This window comes from Babylonia areolata, chromosome 10, assembly GCF_041734735.1.
Source record: "Babylonia areolata isolate BAREFJ2019XMU chromosome 10, ASM4173473v1, whole genome shotgun sequence".
NCBI classification, from domain to species: Eukaryota; Metazoa; Mollusca; class Gastropoda; order Neogastropoda; family Buccinidae; genus Babylonia; species Babylonia areolata.
The window spans coordinates 5,814,870-5,835,734 of NC_134885.1; the positions used below are offsets into that span (position 1 = coordinate 5,814,870).

At 39.0% G+C, this 20,865-nt stretch overlaps 1 protein-coding gene across 3 annotated transcripts in view; it reads left to right on the top strand.

Annotated features, from left to right (window-relative positions):
- Nucleotides 1-20,865, top strand: part of LOC143286741 (uncharacterized) — a 148,351-nt gene that overhangs the window by 88,670 nt on the left and 38,816 nt on the right. The window contains exons 25-29 of one of the 3 annotated variants that reach the window (XM_076594463.1): nucleotides 5,012-5,081; nucleotides 5,925-5,951; nucleotides 9,926-9,976; nucleotides 15,654-15,869; nucleotides 18,255-18,281. In XM_076594463.1, the coding sequence (XP_076450578.1) occupies nucleotides 5,012-5,081; nucleotides 5,925-5,951; nucleotides 9,926-9,976; nucleotides 15,654-15,869; nucleotides 18,255-18,281 (391 nt within the window). The remainder of the gene's footprint in view (nucleotides 1-5,011; nucleotides 5,082-5,924; nucleotides 5,952-9,925; nucleotides 9,977-15,653; nucleotides 15,870-18,254; nucleotides 18,282-20,865) is intronic. The other 2 variants (XM_076594464.1, XM_076594465.1) reach the window with 2 other exon arrangements.

Below are 20,865 nucleotides of genomic sequence, written 5' to 3' on the forward strand. Positions count from 1 at the left end.
TTACGAATCCAATTTATTCCCCCAGAATACTATATAAATCCATGCTTGTTTCGGTTATGTTTATTAATGGCATCTAACGATGAAAACGTCATACGTAGTTTTGCTATGTATCTTTATAAAGCACTGCAATTAAGAGAGACACTCATTTCTTAGATTCACCGATAGTTTGTTGTGAATGACGTTGTATTGTTTATATTACCAATTGCAATGACACATGTAAAACTGTTATTACCCCCTATTCATATGGGGCTGTGGCCTTAATTGAATAAATCATCTTGAATCTCTGTCTTTTACGCTAAACCTTTGCTGGCTTAACTCACTCAGTACGGCCAGTCCTCTCTTCTCCTCGACACAGACCCCTCAGATGTCCAGTGGGTGTCTGAATGACCCAACCTTTAGCTTCCGTCGTCAGAATTGTGGTATTCTTTGTCAACATTCACCTCTTCAGGATAAGAGCCTTCCACTTGCAATATTTTCATGATGGTAATTGGGGTGAAACGCTGTTAACGTCGTCTCTTTCGCGTTCATATGGAGAGAGTTAACTTCATTGGCTTCCTGTGGCTCAGAGAATTGAGTGCAAAATTTACTGCACATATTTCAATAATTTTTTTTCTGGCAGTCCCCTCAGTATCTGTCTGGTCTTGTTCAGCTATGCATTCGACGGGCGCAATAGCCGAGTGGTTAAAGCGTTGGACTATCAATCTGAGGGTCCCGGGTTCGAATCACGGTGACAGCGCCTGGTGGGTATAGGGTGGAGATTTTTACGATCTCCCAGGTCAACATATGTGCAGACCTGCTAGTGCCTGAACCCCCTTCGAGTGTATATGCAAGCAGAAGATCAAATACGCACGTTAAAGATCCTGTAATCCATGTCAGCGTTTCGGTGGGTTATGGAAACAAGAACATACCCAGCATGCACACCCCCGAAAACGGAGTATGGCTGCCTACATGGCGGGGTAAAAACGGTCATACACGTAAAAACCCACTCGTGTGCATACGAGTGAATGCAGAAGAAGAAGAAGCTATGCATTCCATTCTGTTGATTGCGATCATCTGCTGATTCGCATACTCTCTGTGTGTATCCCACAGTGTAAAATGAAACTGCAAGGGCAGTGAGACTTTTCAAAACACTGTAGTCCTGTCTCCTGGAATAAACGTCTCTACCAAAATTTGTTACGCTGAAATGAAATCGTTGTGCGAATTTTTCCTAAGAATGCGTCTGTACAAAAATTTGCTTTTATGGTTGTCTAGGAATTGGCAAATGTGTATGTGTGGGAGAGGGGGGCAGGGAGGGTTGGGTGGGGGGGGGGGCATACTTGCATGTTAGTGTGGGCATGTGTGTGTGTGTGTGTGTGTGTGTGTGTGTGTTGTCATTGACACATTCAGTCAGTCTCATTGTAGTGCCCTGTTCTGTTAGTTATTGTCACCATTTTTCCCTCACATTTGGCGTTGATTATTTAAGCGTTCTAAGCCCCTGTGCTTAGGAAGGAGCGTGCATTATGAATGCCCATTATGATTATCATTCACATCATCATCGTCATTATTATTGTTATTATTAGTATTGTTATCATTATCATCATCATCATCGCCATTTGTATCATCATCGTCATCATCATCATCATCATCATTATTATTATTATTGTTATTATCATTATCATTGTCATCAGCATCATCATCATCATCATTATTATTATTATTATTGTCATCATCATCATTATCATTACCATCACCATTATTATCATTATTATTGTCATCAACATCATTATCATCATCATCATCATCATCATCATCATCATCATCATCATATTATTATTATTATCATCCTCATCCTCATTATTATTATTATTATTATTATTATTATTATTATTATTATTATTATCATCATTATTATCATTATCATCATCATCATCATTATCTGTCCTTGTTGGTTAACCCCTCACTGTGTGTGGTGGATGAGGAAGGCTGCTGTGATGGGGCACTGTGAATTTTGCTGACTGCTGTGCTTGGAGGGAGGGGGGAGGGGGGTTGGGGGGGGGGAGAGAGACTTTTGTTCTGTTTTCTTCTTGTATTTTGTTGCTGTTTGTTAATTTTTTTTTTCCTTGTTATCATTTCGTTGTTGTATCAAGTCTATGAAAAAAGGGGGTGTGGGGTGGGATGGGCCTTGTAAAGGACATGCAGTTCACCTGACCGCATTAGTGTGTGTGAGAGTAAGGGAGTGGGGGGTGATGGATGTGTTTTTATCGTGGGGATGACGGGTGGGTAGGCATCTTTGCTAAATTTGTTAGTCCATAACTTGTTTGTGTGCAGATTGTTAGCTCCTAACTTGTATATAGTAGCATGATCAGCAAAACCTTGTTGAGAATGTCAAGATTTGTTTTGAAAATTGGATTACAACCATCCCACATGAATAGTCAAGATTTGTTTGAAAACACAACTACAATCATCCCACATAATGTACTGGTCGCACTGAGTGTCTTAATGCATACAGTTGGTGGCATTTTTCTATAAAAAAAATCTGTGCTAACAGTGTCAGAACCTTAACTACAGTTACTGAACTAGTGAAGTTATCAAATTTGAATCGGTTTAACCCTTGGCCACCGTTGGTCATATAACATGCCTTGTACTTTGCACTGTTGGCGTGTGTACGCTGTCCTGTTTTCATTGTTGCTGTACAGAAGACAGTTTAAAGTAAAGAACCATTTACAGTGTCTAGAGAGTGTAGTTTAAAGTAAAGAACCGTTTAGGGTGTCTAGAGAGTGTAGTTTAAAGTAAAGAACCATTTAAGGTGTCTAGAAAGTGTAGTTTGAAGTAAATAACCATTTAAGGTGTCTAGAAAGTGTAGTTTGAAGTAAAGAACCATTTAGGGTGTCTAGAGAGTGTAGTTTAAAGTAAAGAACCGTTTCGGGTGTCTAGAGAGTGTAGTTTAAAGTAAAGAACCATTTAGGGTGTATAGAAAGTGTATTTTAAAGTAAAGAACCATTTAGGGTGTCTAGAGAGTGTAGTTTAAAGTAAAGAACCGTTTAGGGTGTCTAGAGAGTGTAGTTTAAAGTAAAGAACCGTTTAGAGTGTCTAGAAAGTGTAGTTTAAAGTAAAGAACCGTTTAGGGTGTCTAGAGAGTGTAGTTTAAAGTAAAGAACCATTTAGGGTGTATAGAAAGTGTATTTTAAAGTAAAGAACCATTTAGGGTGTCTAGAGAGTGTAGTTTAAAGTAAAGAACCATTCAGGGTGTCTAGAGAGTGTAGTTTAAAGTAAAGAACCATTTAGGGTGTCTAGAGAGTGTAGTTTAAAGTAAAGAACCATTCAAGGTGTCTAGAGAGTGTAGTTTAAAGTAAAGAACCATTTAGGGTGTCTAGAGAGTGTAGTTTAAAATAAAGAAGGGGGGGGGGGGCGTTCAGGAGGGGGAATGGGGCATGGTGGTAGAAGGTTTTCATTTGTATCTTTTTAGTTGAGTTTTGTTTTTCTGCATTGCTATGTTGTTGTTGTTGTTGTTTTCTTTCATGCAGCAAAAGTAGTCACTGTTCTGGAATGGTATGTCTTTGGGGGATATACTGATCATGACTATCATATTGTTTTTAAGAAAAAAAATATAAAAGAATACACAAATGAAAATCAGTTGCTGATAATTCATTGGTTAAACAGCAGAAGTGTGGTATGTCTTTTGGGGAATACTAATCGTAACTATCATATTGTTTTAAGAAAAAAATTATAAACAAATAAACAAACAAAAATCAGCTGCTGATAATTCATTGATTAAATAGCAGAAGTGTTCCTCCACATTCCCTGTTTTTTTGTGCTTACATTATTTTGTGTGTAAATTCTTCGGTGTGCTTAGAACAAGAGCAATCCATCAGACCTTGAGTGGTGGTCTGAATGCTAGTCATTCAGATGAGATGATAAACTGAGGTTGTGTGTGTAGCAATCACTTAGTGCATGCTGAATCGCCCATGGCAACAAAAGGGTTGTCCCCGGTAAACTTCTTTAGAGAAATCGGGTTTGACTGGGAAACCAGCACACCAGCAGGCAGAAAAACAGAAAGACAAAAAGGAGTGCCTCTGCACTGTAACAGTGCACCCGCACCGGGGAGAGCAGTCCTAATTTCACTTCAGAAAAATCTGTTGTGACAAAGAGTCATGCGGCAGTACAATACAAAACAAGACCAGTCCACATGGACACGCACACTGGAATAGTTTTCTTAGGCTCTTGCATTTTAACCCATTCATCTACTAGGGAGTTGACAGCTGTGACAGTCTTGATTGCTGTATTCATGCGGAAAAATGCAGAAAATATACTCTAATTGACCTGTTTTTTGTTGTTGTTGTTTTTTTTTCCAATGAATTGACACTTGTGAACACAGCTGAAAGTACATTAGAAGTTAATTCCCTTGGCCAACAGTTTATGCATGTCTATGCAGAAAACATTTTGATGATAAAACTAGTTAATTTTGATGCCGTGGCACGGCGTTGAATGAGTTAATACCAGCTCGTGAGAAAGCATGACTGTACTGATACTGACCACCGTCGTCATTGTGTGTGTTGTATGCAAATTTGTACGTTGCAAGACCAGTCCACACGGACGGACAGGCACACGGGAATGGTTGTCAGTCCCTGCAGCTGAGTCACTGAAAAAGCATGAGTGATACTGACCACTGTCTTCAGAGTGTGTGCAATGCAACATAACGCAACACAACACAACACAACACAACGCAACGCAATGCAACGCAGCACAATGCAATGCAATGCAACGCTACACTACACTACACTACACTACACAGTATAGTACAGTTCAGTTCAGTTCAGTACAGTACAGTACAGTATAATACAGTACACTACAGTACAATACAATACAATACAAAACACCAAGACCATCCACATGGACATACACATGGGAAAAGTCCACAGTCCCTGGGATTCTAAACCAGCACACCAGAAACAGTAACTGTGACTGTATTAACACTGACCACTACCATCATCACTATCATCATGTGTGTGTGTGTGTGCATTGTGGCGTGTAGCAGGACTACCTGCAAGCATTGACCACAGCCTACCTGCGCAACGGAATCCCCCTGAACAAGGACGCTGGGGGTGAGTACCGATTCTGTCTCCGTGTCGTCACACGATGAAATGTTGTGTTATGCACACAGACTGTTGTCATCTTTGTTGTGTGTCGCTGTCCATGTGTGTAGCATTCGCTGAGACTGTTGTCATCTCGTATGTCGCTGTCCATGTGTGTAGCATTCGCTGAGAATGTTGTCACTTTTCGTGTGTCGCTGTCCATGTGTGTAGCATTCGCTGAGACTGTTGTCACTTTGTTATGTGTCGCTGTCCATGTGTGTAGCATTTGCTGTGCCTGTGACTGTTGTTTGGTCATGTGTCGATGTTACTGTTTTTTTGTGAAACGTACTGTGAAGTAGAGACCTTGCACTGGTTCCGTCAGTGAAAGCAACTTGACCAGTATTGGAAAGGACAGGTGGAAAATTGGTGCAGACTTGGGTGCTGAAATTACTTCTTTTTTTTTTTCCTGTGAAATTATTTTGTAGTTAGTTGTTGAATTTTCTGCAGTTCCTAATACATGGTATTTTTAAGTTCATTCTTTTAGCCTTATCATTTGGTAATTTCTAAATGTGCTAACTTTCTTCTTATATGAACTTTTTGAGTATTTGGTTTTAGATTCATAAATTTGCAATTATTTGTAGAGGAAAAATTCTTTTTGTGTGTGGTAAAATCACTAATGTCTACTTTTTCTTTCTTTTCTCTTTTTTGTTGTTGTTGTTTGATCTCAGAAGCACCTGGCAGTGTCACATTTTCTTTCATTTTCTCCGATTTCTTTTGATTGCTTGTTGTATTTATTCTTTCGTTAAGAATTTGTTTTTTTGATTTGTTTGACTGCATGTAGCTGGAATGCTTTGGTTACACTTTGTCTGACAGTGTTTGTGAGAATGGATCCTAGAAAAGGTATTTGTTTGGTTTCGCTTCTTTAGTGTTTGCTACCTTTTTTTCTTTTTCTTTTTTTTTTTTTAACTGTTCACTGGCGTGTGTTAATTAGAAGCAAAAGTATTTTGTAGATCTGCGTAATTTGGAGAGACTAGTTTCAGACCCCCCAGCACACCCCCCACACCCCACCCCACCCCACACCACTGCTGCATTTTATTTGATATTAACATTGTTTCTGTACTGCATTACTTCTCTCTCTCTCTCTCTCTCTCTCTCTCTCATGCCCCGCAGATACACACAACGGTAACTTCTCACTATGGAAAGAACTAACAATGGAAAATATGTCAAAAAATAAAAAAATAAAGAGAGAGAGAGATGAATAAATAATTTGTTTTAAAAGCCCCCGGTGGGGCAAAGAGAAAAAAAATGACTAAATCACAGAAAAATGATTACAGTTCACAGAAAAAGAAAAACTCGCTCTCTCTCTCTCTCTCTCTCTCTCTCTCTCTCTTTCCCCACCTCTCCCAGAATCCTTCCCTCTGCCCACCTGCTTATAAATATATGCATGCACAGATACTATAGGCAGACTTATAAATACAAGCATCATGGTCATATATGCATGATAGATAAACTTTATAGACAAGGGAGGTGGGTGGGCAGGGGAGGGGGGGGGGGGGTGAACTGTACACACTTTATAATTCTGTCAGTAATCTCTTGTTGGTTAAAAAAAAAAAAAAAGGAAAAGGGTGAGGGTGTGTTCAAATCAAGTGGAATTTTCCCTTTTCCATTGAAATCAGGACTGTTCCGTTTCCTTGAAATCAGGACTGCTCCTTTTCCTTGCAGTCATGCAATCTGGACTGTTCCGTTTCCTTGAAACCAGGACTGTTCCGTTTCCTTAAAATCAAGACTGTTCTCAGGACTTTTCCTTTTCCTTGAAATCAGGACTATTCTTTTTCCTTGCAATCATGCAATCAGGACTGTTCCTTTCCTTGAAATCAGGACTGTTCCGTTTCCTTGAAATCAGGACTGTTCCATTTCCTTGAAATCAGGACTGTTCCTTGCAGTCATGCAATCTGGACTGTTCCTTTTCCATGCAATCTGGACTGTTCCGTTTCCTTGAAACCAGGACTGTTCCGTTTCCTTGAAATCAAGACAGTTCCCAGGACTGTCCCATTTCCTTGAAATCAGGACTGTTACGTTTCCTTGAAATCAGGACTGTTCCCAGGACTGTTCCATTATCTTGAAATCAGGACTGTTCCTTTCTTTTAAACCAGGACTATTCTTTTTCCTTGAAATTAGTACTGTTCCCAGGACTGTTCCCTTTCTTTGAAACCAGGACTGTTGTTTCCTTGAAATCAGGACTGTTCCCAGGACTGTTCCATTATCTTGAAATCAGGACTATTCCCTTTCTTTGAAACCAGGACTGTTCTGTTTCCTTGAAATCAGTACTGTTCCCAGGACTGTTCACGGTTATCTTGAAATCAGGACTGTTCCCTGTTCCCTTTGCAGTCAGGAATGTGTATGACCATGATGCTTCTCGGATTTAGCATGCACACTGATTTCTTAAAGGGTTAACAAACACAGATCACAAAATAGGATTACCGTCGGGGTAAAAAGGGCAGATGAACATTACTAAACATCTGTCCTGCACTCACTTTGTGCAAACTCAGGGGAGTTTACCCAGTCAGTATTCTGATCACACATTTAAACAAAACTTATTGACAATAATTCTTAATCACAGGCTTTTTTTTTTTTTTTTTTTTTTTTTTTGCAGCAAGCAACTTTTACTGCCTTTGCACATATTTAGAGACAAAAAGATCCCTCACTATTATGTAAACGTGCACAGATGTAATCAATGCATTGATTTGATTTTTTTTTATTCTGATCACTGACAGTGAAGAAGCAGTAAAAGCTGTAATAGTTGTAACAATTGTGATTATGCCTGTTTTAATCATGATATGGTTTCTGAGTATTATTATTGTTGTTGTTTTTTTCTTGTAATGATGAACTTTATTGAAGTTTGGACTAGACAATGGTGAGACTGATCTTTCAAAAATAATGTATTTAATTTACTCTTTTAAACAGTGTTAATGGCTATTAAACGAGATGCAGGCTGCATGATCTAAGAAAGTAAAAGATTGTGCTTTTGCCATATTATGTCTATTTAGCAGATTCAGACAGGAAATTGATTTTTATTGATTTATTACTTCTTTTTTTTTATATTGACTTTGTGATATGTTTGCATCAGTAATGATAAGAGTTAAAGTGCTTTCCCCGCTATGTTAGCATTTGTAAACTTGTCGTTACAACTATGGACACTTCAATCAGAATGGACCATGGTCAGTTGTAGTGATCAGGGTTTGATATCTTATGGTGGTGTGCCCGCTGGTTTGTCTGACGCTGTGCTGTTAAAGCTCACCGGTGTCATGCTACTTTTCACTGAATGAGAGATGTTGATTTGTAGACATGTTTTGGTGTGTGTTGTTTTGGTTGGCCTGTCCTTTTTTCTTTTTTTTTAATTGAGCAGGAGATGAGTTTTAGTTCTCATGGGAAAAGAAAATCAGTGCATTTGTGTGTGTGTGTGTGTGTGTGTGAGCATGTGTGCATGTTTGTGTTTGTGTGTATGTTTGTGTATGCATACATACATGCATTTATTTGTGTGTATGTGTATGAGAGACAAGTTGATTGTTTTTTTGATGATGGATATCTTGTATTTGGGGTGGTGTGTGTGTGTGTGTGTGTGTGTGTGTGTGTGTTTAACAGACTACAGTTGTGTAATGAAAGAGATAATGGGGAGGGATGGTAGGGGGTGGGGGTGGGGGGATTTATCATTTTGTTACTCAAACATTTGTCAGAGATAGTTCAAGCACTTTTGTCAGTTGATGTTCATCATTTGTTTTTAATCCCTTTAACATTGTAATAATGATCAAACTCCTGTCTACTTTAATGACTTCCTAAGGTTCCAGTGTGGGTGGTTATTATTAACAGTGTGTTCAGGAAACAAAAGGGGACAGACGCCTTTCTTTTCTTGTTCAGAACTGCTTTTTTTTCTCTCTCTCTCTCCCCATCATTCAGAATAAAAACTACACTGAACAAATCAGTGATGAAAACTTTCCAGCATTTTTTCCCCTGTACATGTATTCAAATGCCATAGTAATTTTTTTTTTTTTTTACATTTATTTGCTTATTTATCATCATTGTTGTCTTTTTTATTTATTTATTTAATTTATTTATTTATGTTTATTTCTTTTATTTTCATTATTATCATTATTTATTTATTTTTAATTATATTATTATTATTTATCTATTTATTTATCTGTTTTATTTTTTTTTTTTTTTTTTTTTTATTTTTTTATTTTTTTTTTTTTATTTTTTTTTTTTTTTTTTTTCTCAAGGCCTGACAAAGTGCTGGTCAGGCATCTGCTTGGCAGATGTGGTGTAGCGTATATGGATTTGTCCGAACGCAGTGATGCCTCCTTGAGCTACTGATACTGAAATTATTGGTCAGAGTGTGGACATGACCAAACAGTTCATAGATCCTTTGCATCTATTCAGAACCGCTCTGGAATAGGAAAGGATCCCTGAGTTATATAAACCTGTCAGACTGCAGTCCTTTATCGAGGGACTGTTCCAGCATCAACGTTACAGAATGTAAATGGATGGCTTGGAAAATCTTTGGAAGCTTTGCAGTGTCTCTGTAGTTGATGTAGGTTTTTTTTTCCCTCTGCTCTTGGCACAGATAGTTGATCAGTGTGTCTGGTCTTCTGCAACGAGTGCAGCAGCTTTGGTCTAAAACAAAATGTAGGCATGCTGTTCAGTTGAACAATGCTTATAGTGTTTTCGAGCTCAGTGGAATTACATGCCTTTAAGCCAGTGACGCTTAGAAGTGGAGAAATTGTTCCTTTCGTCCCTGTCTCTCGCCAAGTTTTGGTAGACCTATTTTGCTGCATGTGTGTGTGTGTGTCATGATGGTGTGCAATACCTGTTCTGTGTAGGTTCAGTTTCTTCCAAACCTGTAGCTTCAGCAATGCCTGAAATGCAATCAGGTAACTGAGAATGTTTTCATCTCTTAGTCTGCCGTGTATGCAAGCACTTATACACACACACACACACACACACACACACACACGTACACACACACACACACGCACGCGCGCGCACACACACACACACACACACACACACACACACACACACACACACACACACACATCTGTTTCCCATAACCAGAAGACCCACCAAAGATCAGATCATATGAAGAGATATTCAATAAACAGAGACAAACACACACATCAGCACACACATCATGACACATGGAATATTGAAACCACTGGTAATGCTTTGTCTGTAGAATTTTCTTGTACTATTTTGATTCAACTGACGCTTTGGTTAACTGTAAGCTTTTTTTTTTTTTCTCTCACTAACTTGTCCATTACATTATCTCTCCACCTTCACATTGTTTGGAACCTATCTTTTACTCTGTCTGTGGTACAGGGTTTGTTGCTGGTGTAGACTTAAACATCACTCTAGACATGCGTTTACACTTTCAACTTTTCATTGATAACTTGTTGAGTTTTTGCACTGAGTGTGCCTGATTTCAGCCATGCACTTGTACAATATGTTGGACGCAGTGTTTAACATTTTCCATGCTAAAGCTTCTGTCTAAAACATGTGTTTAAGTCAAGTCAAGTCAAGTCAAAATGATCTTTATTGAGGGTAAAAGAATAAGCTTACACAGCTTTTTTACATCCTGCCCTCAGTCATAAGGTGTCAGCAGGTTCAACCAGAAAGATGAAAAAGACAAAGGGTATACTTGTTAGAATTCATAGTTTCTCTTTTTTGCTGCTTTTGTATAGCTTATACATTTACATTTGGATTTTTTTTTTAAGTTTGGAATTATTAGAGGGTTGTTGTGTCAGCTTTCTGATTGGCTGCCTACTGCTGCAGAAACAATTGTGTAACATACCAGTGTACATCTGCAGTTATGAGATGGTTTCAGTGTCTGCTTTCTGATTGGCTCATTTCTTTGACACAAACAGTTTTAGTGATCTGAGAGTTGTCTGTCCTGATGTTGAAATCAACAATGTATTGTGAGGACAAAAAACAACCATAGTTGGCCAGACGTGGAGTCGTAGGGTTTCATCAGAATGTTGAGGAAGTTTAAAAGAACTAAAGATGATGATACAGATACAGATACAGAATGCTTTATCATCTCAGCAAGAGAAATTCATGCGTGGTGTTCGCTACACAAGCACTGACAGTATGAACACACATAAAAACATAAAGTGCTCAAATGCCAAGTTGGTGTGGGACCTCGCAGTCATAAACAGCCACTGATCACAGTCATTCAGTATCAGCATAAATGTATACATAAAAGATATAAACTGCTTAACTCAGTACGGCCAGTCCTCTCTTCTCCTCTACACAGACCACTCGGATGTCCAGTGGGTGTCTGAATGACCCAACCTTTAGCTTCCGTCGTCAGAATTGTGGTATTCTTTGTCAACATTCACCTCTTCAGTATAAGAGCCTTCCGCTTGCAATATTTTGATGATGGTAACTGGGGTGAAACGCTGTTAACGTCGTCTCTTTCGCCGTTTGTATGGAGAGAGTTAACTCTAAGATAATGATATTCTGCACACACCTGTTTGTTGGTTTGTTCACCTGACGGCTGTCCTACCTGCTGGCTTGGTGTTGGGGACCTGGGTTATCATGGAATAAGCAGTGTGGTCATTTGCTCTTGTCTTGTACTTCATATCTTTTAGTCACACAGAGAACAAAGTGGTGTTAATGCCCTAGCTTGCATCATTGCAGTTTTTACTTCAGCGCTGTGTGCACGTCTCTCGGGCTGATGAAGGGATACCTGTGAAATGACAAGTGGTTGTGTTTATTGGTGTGGTTTCTTTTTTGTCCTTAGACCCATTGTCCTGTGTTGTAAGGGGACTGAAGAATCTTTGGATTCAAACATTTATTGCACAGAGATAATGATGTCTACAAGAATAGATGGAAATCTCCTCTGCTTAAGTAAATGAAAGAATTTTTTTTAATATAATTGCAATAAACTTTTCCTCACTACAAGCACACGCTTTTAATGTTGTGAAATAAATGGTAAACCTTTTAAAACAAATACTAACTTATGGTAAAGTACCTACTCTACTGTATCCTATGGTAAAGTACCTGCTCTACTGAATTAGGATCAGTTTTCCAGTTCCTGAACTGTTGCACCCTCTAACATCCACATATGTTTGTCGTACTTGTCTTAAGGACGTTTGTTCTAATAACTTGTTTGTTGTACTTATCTCTAAGGACATTTGTTCTAATCATTTGTGTTTAATACCTATATGTTAGTTAGTTCTGACTTTGCCTATCTGTAAGGACGTTTGTTCTAATCACATGTCTGTTGTACCTATCTGTGAGGACGTTTGTTCTAATCACATGTCTGTTGTACCTATCTGTAAGGACGTTTGTTCTAATCACATGTCTGTTGTACCTATCTGTAAGGACGTTTGTTCTAATCACATATCTGTTGTACCTGTCTGTAAGGACGTTTGTTCTAATCACATGTCTGTTGTACCCGTCTGTAAGGACGTTTGTTTTAATCACATGTCTGTTGTACCTATTTGTAAGGACGTTTGTTCTAATCACATGTCTGTTGTACCTATTTGTAAGGACGTTTGTTCTAATCACATGTCTGTTGTACCTATCTGTAAGGACGTTTGTTCTAATCACATGTCTGTTGTACCTATCTGTAAGGACGTTTGTTGTAATGTCTGTTGTACCTATCTGTAAGAACGTTTGTTCTAATCACATGTCTGTTGTACCTATCTGTAAGGACGATTGTTCTAATCACATGTCTGTTGTACCTATCTGTAAGGACGATTGTTCTAATCACATGTCTGTTGTACCCATCTGTGAGGACGTTTGTTCTAATCACATGTCTGTTGTACCTATCTGTAAGGACGTTTGTTCTAATCACATGTCTGTTGTACCTATCTGTAAGGACGTTTGTTCTAATCACATGTCTGTTGTACCTGTCTGTAAGGACATTTGTTCTAATCACATGTCTGTTGTACCTATCTGTAAGAACGTTTGTTCTAATCACATGTCTGTTGTACCCATCTGTAAGGACGTTTGTTCTAATCACATGTCTGTTGTACCCATCTTTAAGGACGTTTGTTCTAATCACATGTCTGTTGCACCCATCTGTAGGGACGTTTGTTCTAATCACATGTCTGTTGCACCCATCTGTAAGGACGTTTGTTCTAATCACATGTCTGTTGCACCCATCTGTAAGGACGTTTGTTCTAATCACATGTCTGTTGTACCCATCTGTAAGGACGTTTGTTCTAATCACATGTCTGTTGCACCCATCTGTAAGGACGTTTGTTCTAATCACATGTCTGTTGTACCTATCTGTAAGGACAGTTGTGATAATTGTTTGGCTGTACCATCCATCTGTGATTATGTTTGTTCTAACTGCTCTGCTGTTGCACATTTATAAGATGACATTTGTTCTGCACATTGCACCAATCTTCTTTTTCGGGGGAATGTGCTTTTCCTATGAAATGTTCCATGACTGCATCATGTTTGCTGTTGGGTTTGCACATGATGCTTGCAGAATGTTACCTCAGTTTGCAGACTTTGAAGAAGAAGAAGAATGGGTGTTTTTTTTCATGCTTATCAATGACTTTCTGTTCTCCAAAATTGTACTGCCTCGGAAATGTTTGTTTGTGTGACATCCGTGTTATGTCTGTTTTTGGCTGTGAATGCACTGTGATTGACCGGTGGACAATACAGACTCATGACTGGTTTATTGTGGGATTGGATGAATGGAATGATGAGTATTATTGAAACAGATGAAGGACTTAGACTTATGAACGTGCCTGATGTTTTCTTTTGAATAGGAATGTTGAGCATATTTCATCATATGCTACAGTATTCAGCTATGCATATATTTGTTATTTCTTATCTTTTGACTTATTTATGTCTTATTCTAAAGTCATAAGTTTGTATGTGAAACTTCCGTTTGTGATTTTTTTGCATACACACATTTCTTTCTCAAGCTGCATAGAACTGCCTTAATAAAGATTGAGGGTTTGCTGGAATGGCTTTGAGCATTGCAAGAGGAAATGTAATCCTTGGGGGTTTTGCAGGAATGGCTTTGAACAGTGTAAAAGGAATATATATATATTGCAGGCCATTGGTTTCCTGTTATTTTGCTCAATGTTCTGAGCTCTTCTTTGTTTTATTTTATTTCAAATTTATTTTATTTCATTATATTTTGTTATATTTCATTTTGTTCTGTCTTTATTTATTTATTCATTTGTTTAGTATGATTTTATTCAGAGGACTGAACAATGTTATGCTTTAACTGCACCGGCCTGGTTTTATTGAAAATGTCTATCAAGGCTAAGATTTGTCCAGTAGTTCTATTGAAGATGTGATACCAGTGGCTATATGAACTGTGTCCAGTAGTTCTACTGAGTATGTAAAATATGCCATGGGCTGTGTCTAGTTTCTCTTCTCAGCACTGGCTGGTTGCCAGCAGTTGTTTTGGGTCAGATTTGTCTGAAAATTATTAAAATCTTGTAAGAAAACAACATCAGCAACAGTATATCTAGTATGACAGCAGTGATAATGATGACCATAATGATGGTGATAATGATAATAATAGAAACAATAAATATGATAGCAGTGATGGTTATTCACATATTTGCAATCTTTTGTAGGGTAGCAGTACTTATGATTTACATGTTTTATTTGGAAAGGTATTTTTTTATGGTCCAGCTTTAAGTAGTTTCATCTGTTCAGTTTTGTGATTGTTATGTCAAAGAAAGAAACAACTAAACCTAAATTAAATCACTTTTTTTTCTTCAAACTTGGAGTATTAAGTGTAATAATCGGTTAATTAACATTGATTTTCTCTAACAGTATTATTTATATCAGTATCTTTTACTGTATGAGCACAATGCATAACTGTCATTATGCAACAGTTGTTGTTTTTTTCAAAGCAGTATATGTTGCAATGAAAATATTTTGTGAAATCATTAGTACATTAAGATTAACATTTTTGTAGCAGTATTTTTTTTCTTAATCAGTAAATGTTGCAGTCAGGATAGTCCAGTCATTAGCAGATGACTGAAATTTTTTGGGTTTTTTTAAGATTGAAATTTCTGTAACAGTTCTTTAGATATTAAAATCAGCAGCATCTTTAAGAATATCAAGTGTAATCACCAGTTAATAAATGATACTGTGATGGTTACATCTTTTGCAGAGTAATCATCAGTTGATAAATGGTACTGTAACAGTTACAACTTTTGTAATATGAACAGTCTCACTTGTGTAGCACTTAAAAATGTTTAAAGCCTGTTGGCGGAAACCCCAAACATATTGGAACTGTATGTCATTACGGTGTGAAAGATAGTCCACAGTGAATATGAAATGTGATGACCTGGACAGAAATGAGACAGTAGGGGGAGGTAACCGTGACAGACAAGCAAGCTGCTGGTAGCCAGCCTGTAGCCTCACACACACGCCCCATTCCCCCCCCCCCCTCACTCCCCTCCTCCCCCTCCTCCTCCTCCTCCCTCCGCACGCAAAATGTAGCTGCATGTCACCAATCTTTTGTTGTGTTTTTTTTGTTTTTTTTCTTTTCTTTTTTTTTTTCTTCCTGCTGCCTGTCTCTTGTCTTCTGGCACTGCACTCATCCTGTCGCCCCGCCAGTGGTCCACTTTCGGTACTCTGAACGCACGGGTGGTGGTGGTGGTGGTGGTGGTGGAGGTGGTGGAGGGGCGCCCCCAAACCTGCCCTTTAGTCTGGAGGGTCTGTGTGCGCACCACGGCCACACCTTGGCCGCTCAGCTGGCCGCAGGAGGACACGGCCACGGCACTCGGCCCCAGGGCCAAGGGGCGGGCTACCTGCCGCCCTCCTCCTACCCAGGTAATCTCCCCTGAATCACGCTCACCTCTGTCGCCTTCCTTCTGCAGGCAGTGGGCTCTCAGTCTGTGGACAGGCAGGGTCTGGAATCAGCAGGCAGTTCGGGAAATGTTCAGCAGAGTAGTGAAACATCGAAAGTATCAAGTCGTAGGCCAGTGGTGTGGTTCAGAGTGCAGGAATATAATCTGAAATGTTTCGTCCAGCAAAGTACCTGAAACATCAAAAGTTCCGTGACATTACCCAGCAAATTACTCCGAACAAGTACTGAGACATATTGTCCAGCAAATTACCCAAACATCAAAATTCCAAGACAGATTGTCCAGAAGAATTAACCCTAAACATCAAAAGTGCCAAGACATTGGCAAGCAGTGAAGGAAAGTAAATTGTTGAAATAATGAAAATTATAACCATTCAGGAATTTCTTAGCAAGTATTAAGATCAAACTGAAAACATTCATGAAAAAAAGAAAAAGAAAAGATGGTCACAGGGGAAGCAGTCATTTTTTTTTTTTTTAATAATTTTTAAAAAAAATTGTAATTATCAGGACTTCTGACAGTGAAAGAACATCTGATTGCTGTTGACTGTTTCTTTGTGTACAGTGCTCAGGAATTGCAAACTGATTTTCCCCTTAAAAGGTTAAAGGTCCCATAGCCGTTGATGACCACCGGGGCAGTGATTTCGTGTCCACTGTGTTTAGGGCTTGATACAGGAATGCAGGGCTCCACTCCTCTCCTTCTGCTGGTTTAACCATCTCCAGCCAAAGTCAGATACCCATCCACACCTGGGTAATGTGAGGAAAATCAGAGTACAGTGTCTTTCCCAAAAACGTAATACCATACCGAAACAGGGCCCTGAACCCTGGTGAACTGCTGAACTCTGGATCAAAAGTCCGACGCTTACTGATTCCGCCGCAGTGCCTCCATTTCGCTTATTATTCGTAAACAGTCCGGTACTGAACTGAAGAGGGCGTGTCAAGCGTAAAACTGAAAGTTTACGCATTGCATTGAAAGTTTTGTTTTGGAACTGAACTGTTCACAGGCTGGGAGTTCACAGAAATGTCTTCATGGCATGTCAAATTTTATGTATTCATTTATTTATTTATTTATTTTGAGCTTTGTCGTCTGAGTTTTTGGGCTTGGTACGCAAACACACTTTGAATAGTGGTATGTATATGGTTTTATGTTAAGTATTAGACTATTATTTTCTTTTGTAAGTTTTATTGTTTTATTAATAGGACGTGTGCTGTATATGTTTTAGTATGAAAGGAAATCAAAAGTAAAAACTTACACTTTTTTTTAAAGTGTACTTTGCTGAAGTATATCCAGATCAGATTTACACCAAGGATAATTAAATTCATCAAAAACAATGTGAATATATCTTCGTTTTTTTATATCCATGGCTATTGAAATGTTTAGGATTAAATTCATCAAAAACAAAATGAATATATTTTCTTTTTTTTTCTTCTTTGTTTATGGCTATTAAAATGTTTTAAAAATTTTGTTCATGGCTTATTAGAGGGTAAGTTTGTAATGAAACATGTTAGTCATATGGGAAATACAGCAGCGTTGTTATTGTTGGTGGTGATGACTGTGTCCTACGCTGTCTCCTGTCACTGTATGTTGCTGTCCACATCACTCTCCCTCTGCCTCTGCCTCTGCCGACTCTGTCCTCATTCCCTGGGCCTTGGGTCACAATTCTCTCTGCTCTTTGCTTTCAAGTCAGCAGGGATTTCTTTTCACAGGATGCCTTTTTGGTGGTTGGGTTTTTTTTGGGTTTTTTGGTTGTTGTTTTTTTTCAAGCCTGTTTTAATGCTGGTAACAGTGGGATCAGGCTGGAATGTTATGTTCACGATACAAGTAGTCAAGTGTTTGTTTGTGTTTTTTTTTTTTTTTTTTTGTGGGGGAATAACAGTGTACTGCTTTTTGGTGCTTTTTGTTTAATGCCCTTTTGCATGTGATCTCTACTATTCCTCTTCTTACTTTCTCTGCCCCAGACATTTATTCCCCTGGCTTTGAAAACATAAATGAAAATCCCAGCTCCATGTATTTTAAAAGCGAGGACTGTATTTTTCAGGCCCCATTTATTTTAAAAGAGTAGGCTATGCGCAGTTAAATGTAGACAATGTTACAGGCACCATGTATTTTTAAAGTGTAGACTATATTGCAGGCTGCTTGTGTTTTATAAGTGTAGACTGTGTCCCAGGTACCGTGTGTTTTAAAAGCATAGAAGATGTTCTAGACACCATGTGTCTTTTTGTGTGTGTGGTGGGTTTTTTGTTGTTGTTGTTGTTCTTTTTAGCATAGACAATGTTCCAGGCAACATGTATTTTAAAAGTGTAGACTATGTCCCAGGCACCATGTGTTTTAAAAGTGTAAGACTATGTTCCAGGCACAATGCACCAGTGTCTTGTAATCAGTAAGTTGTGTAGTCTATCTAGGTGTGTGAGTGCATTGGGTTGGTGTAACACACATGGACTGTAAAAGACTGAAGATGGTTATACTGTTAGAACATGATCTGGGTGAAGCTTTTAGATCCTGAGTTGTGTGGTAGGGCTAGCATATAAAGTGTGTGGTTTTATTGAACAGTGTCCTTTTTCACCAGTTGTGTGGAGGACACAATGCATGTGACTGACATAGTCTGCTAGCCCTGTAGCAGTGACTGTGTGCTTGCATACCCACACTGTACATTGCAGTGTTGGGTTGTTTCATTTCTCTGGATCTTATTTTACAAGGCTTGTATTTCCTCTCTGTTTTTTTGTGTACACTGTGTGTGACGGTAGTTACAATTGCAAGCCATACAATTCAAAGTAGATGATATCTTCATGGACTTGTTTAAAGAGCGATGTAGCTGTTTGCTGTTTATGGAACAGCTAAGTGAGAGTGATGATTATGTGTATAATGGATCGGCGAAGTTAACTTCGCTGTTGGTTGTATGCATGATGGAACAGCCAAGTGAAGTGACACTGACAGTTGTATGATGGAACAGCCGAGTTAAATGAGTATGCATGTATAATGGAACAGCTGTAATGAATTAAATTGCATATCTGATTGAACAGCCAAGTGAAGTGAGGTTGTATGTATGATGGAACAGCTATAATAAGTGATGTTGTATGTATGATGGAATTTCCGATTTAAGTAAGATTGTACGTATGATATGTATGATGGAATAGGTGAATCAGATGAGGTTACTGGTATGATTGAACAGCCGAGTTAAGTGAGGCTGACAGTTGTATGTATGATGAAACAGCCAAATTAACTGAGGTTACATGTATGATGGAACAGCTGATTTAAGTGAGGGTTACAGTTACACGTAAGATGGATAAGCCAAGTAAAGTGAGGTTAAATGAGTGATGAAACAGCCAAATATGCCTTATGGCATAGCTGAGTTAAGTGAGGTTGCATGCACGCATGAAACAGCCAAGATAAGTGAGGCTGACGGTTATTTATATATATATATATGATGGAACAGTCGAGTGAAGTCAGGTTGTATGTCTGATGGAACAGCAGAGTTAAGAGAGGCTGATGGTTGCATGTATGATGGAACAGCCAAATTAAGTGAGGCAGAGGTTGTATGAATGATGGAACAACAGATTTACAAGAGGCTGACGGTTGCATGTATGATGGAACAGCCAAGTTAAGAGAGGCCGGTTGTTGCATGCATGATGCAACAGCCAAGTGAGGCAGAGGTTGTATGAATGATGGAACACAGCGGAGTTAAATGAGACTGACGGTTGCATGTATGATGGAACAGCCAGGTTAAGCGAGGCAAAGGTTGTACAAATGATGAAACAGCAGAGTTAAGAGAGGCTGACGGTTGTTTGTATGATGGAACAGCCAAGTCAAGTGAGGCTGACAGTTGTATGTATGATGGAACAGCCAAGTCAAGTGAGGCTGACAGTTGTATGTATGATGGAACAGCCAAATTAAGTGAGGCAAGGATTCTATGAATGACGGGACAGCAGAGTTAAAAGAGGCTGACAATTGCATGTATGTTGGAACAGCCAAGTTAAGTGAGGTGAAGGTTGCATGTTTGATGGAACAGCCAAGTTACGTGAGATGATGGTTGTATGTATGATGGAACAGTAGAGTGAAGTGAGGCTGGATGAATGATGGAACAGCCAAGTTAAAAGAGGCTGACTATTGCATGTGTATGGAACAGCCAAGTTGAGAGAGGCTAATGGTTGTATGTACAATGGAATAGTCAAGTTAAGAGAGGCTGACGGTTGCATGTATGATGGAACAGCAGAGTTAAGTATGGATGATGGAACACCAGAGTTAAGTGAGGCTGACGGTTGCTTGTATGTATGGAACAGCCAAGTAAAGTGAGGCGAAGGTTGTATGTATGATGGAACAGCCAAGTTAAGTGAGGCGAAGGCTGTATGAATGATGGAACAGCAGAGTTAAGAGAGGGTGACTGTTGCATGTATGATGTAACAGCCAAGTTAATAGACCGCTGGAGAGTTCCGTGCTTACATGACTGAAAGAGGCACATCACATGATCTGTGCTCATGAAGTTGATTGGCTCTCCGAAAATCAGAGCAACAAAGGCGATCGAGAGAGGCAGAACATGCAAAACAGCAGTCTTCTCTTTTTTTTCGATTTTTTGCTCTGTTTTGTGTGCGCATACGATGGCACCTCATTGATTAGAGTTTGGTTGTAGCAATGGAGGCTGTCAACTGAAGAAATGGAGGACTCCGGCACATGTTTGCTGCTTTTGTCCATGTCGATCGCCTTTGACATTGGTCCAATTTCAAATTAAAGTTAGATGCACATGCGCAAGATCCAAGATGTCCGCGGAACTCTCCAATGGTCTATTGAGGAGGAGGTTGGATGAATGATAGAACAGTGGAGTTAAAAGAGGCTGATGGTTGCATGCATGATGGAACAGCCTAGTTAGGTGAGGCAGAGGTTGTACAAACGATGGAACAGCTTAGTTAAGTGAGGCAAGGGTTGTATGACTGATGGAACAACAGAGTTAAGTTAGCTTGTATGAATGATGG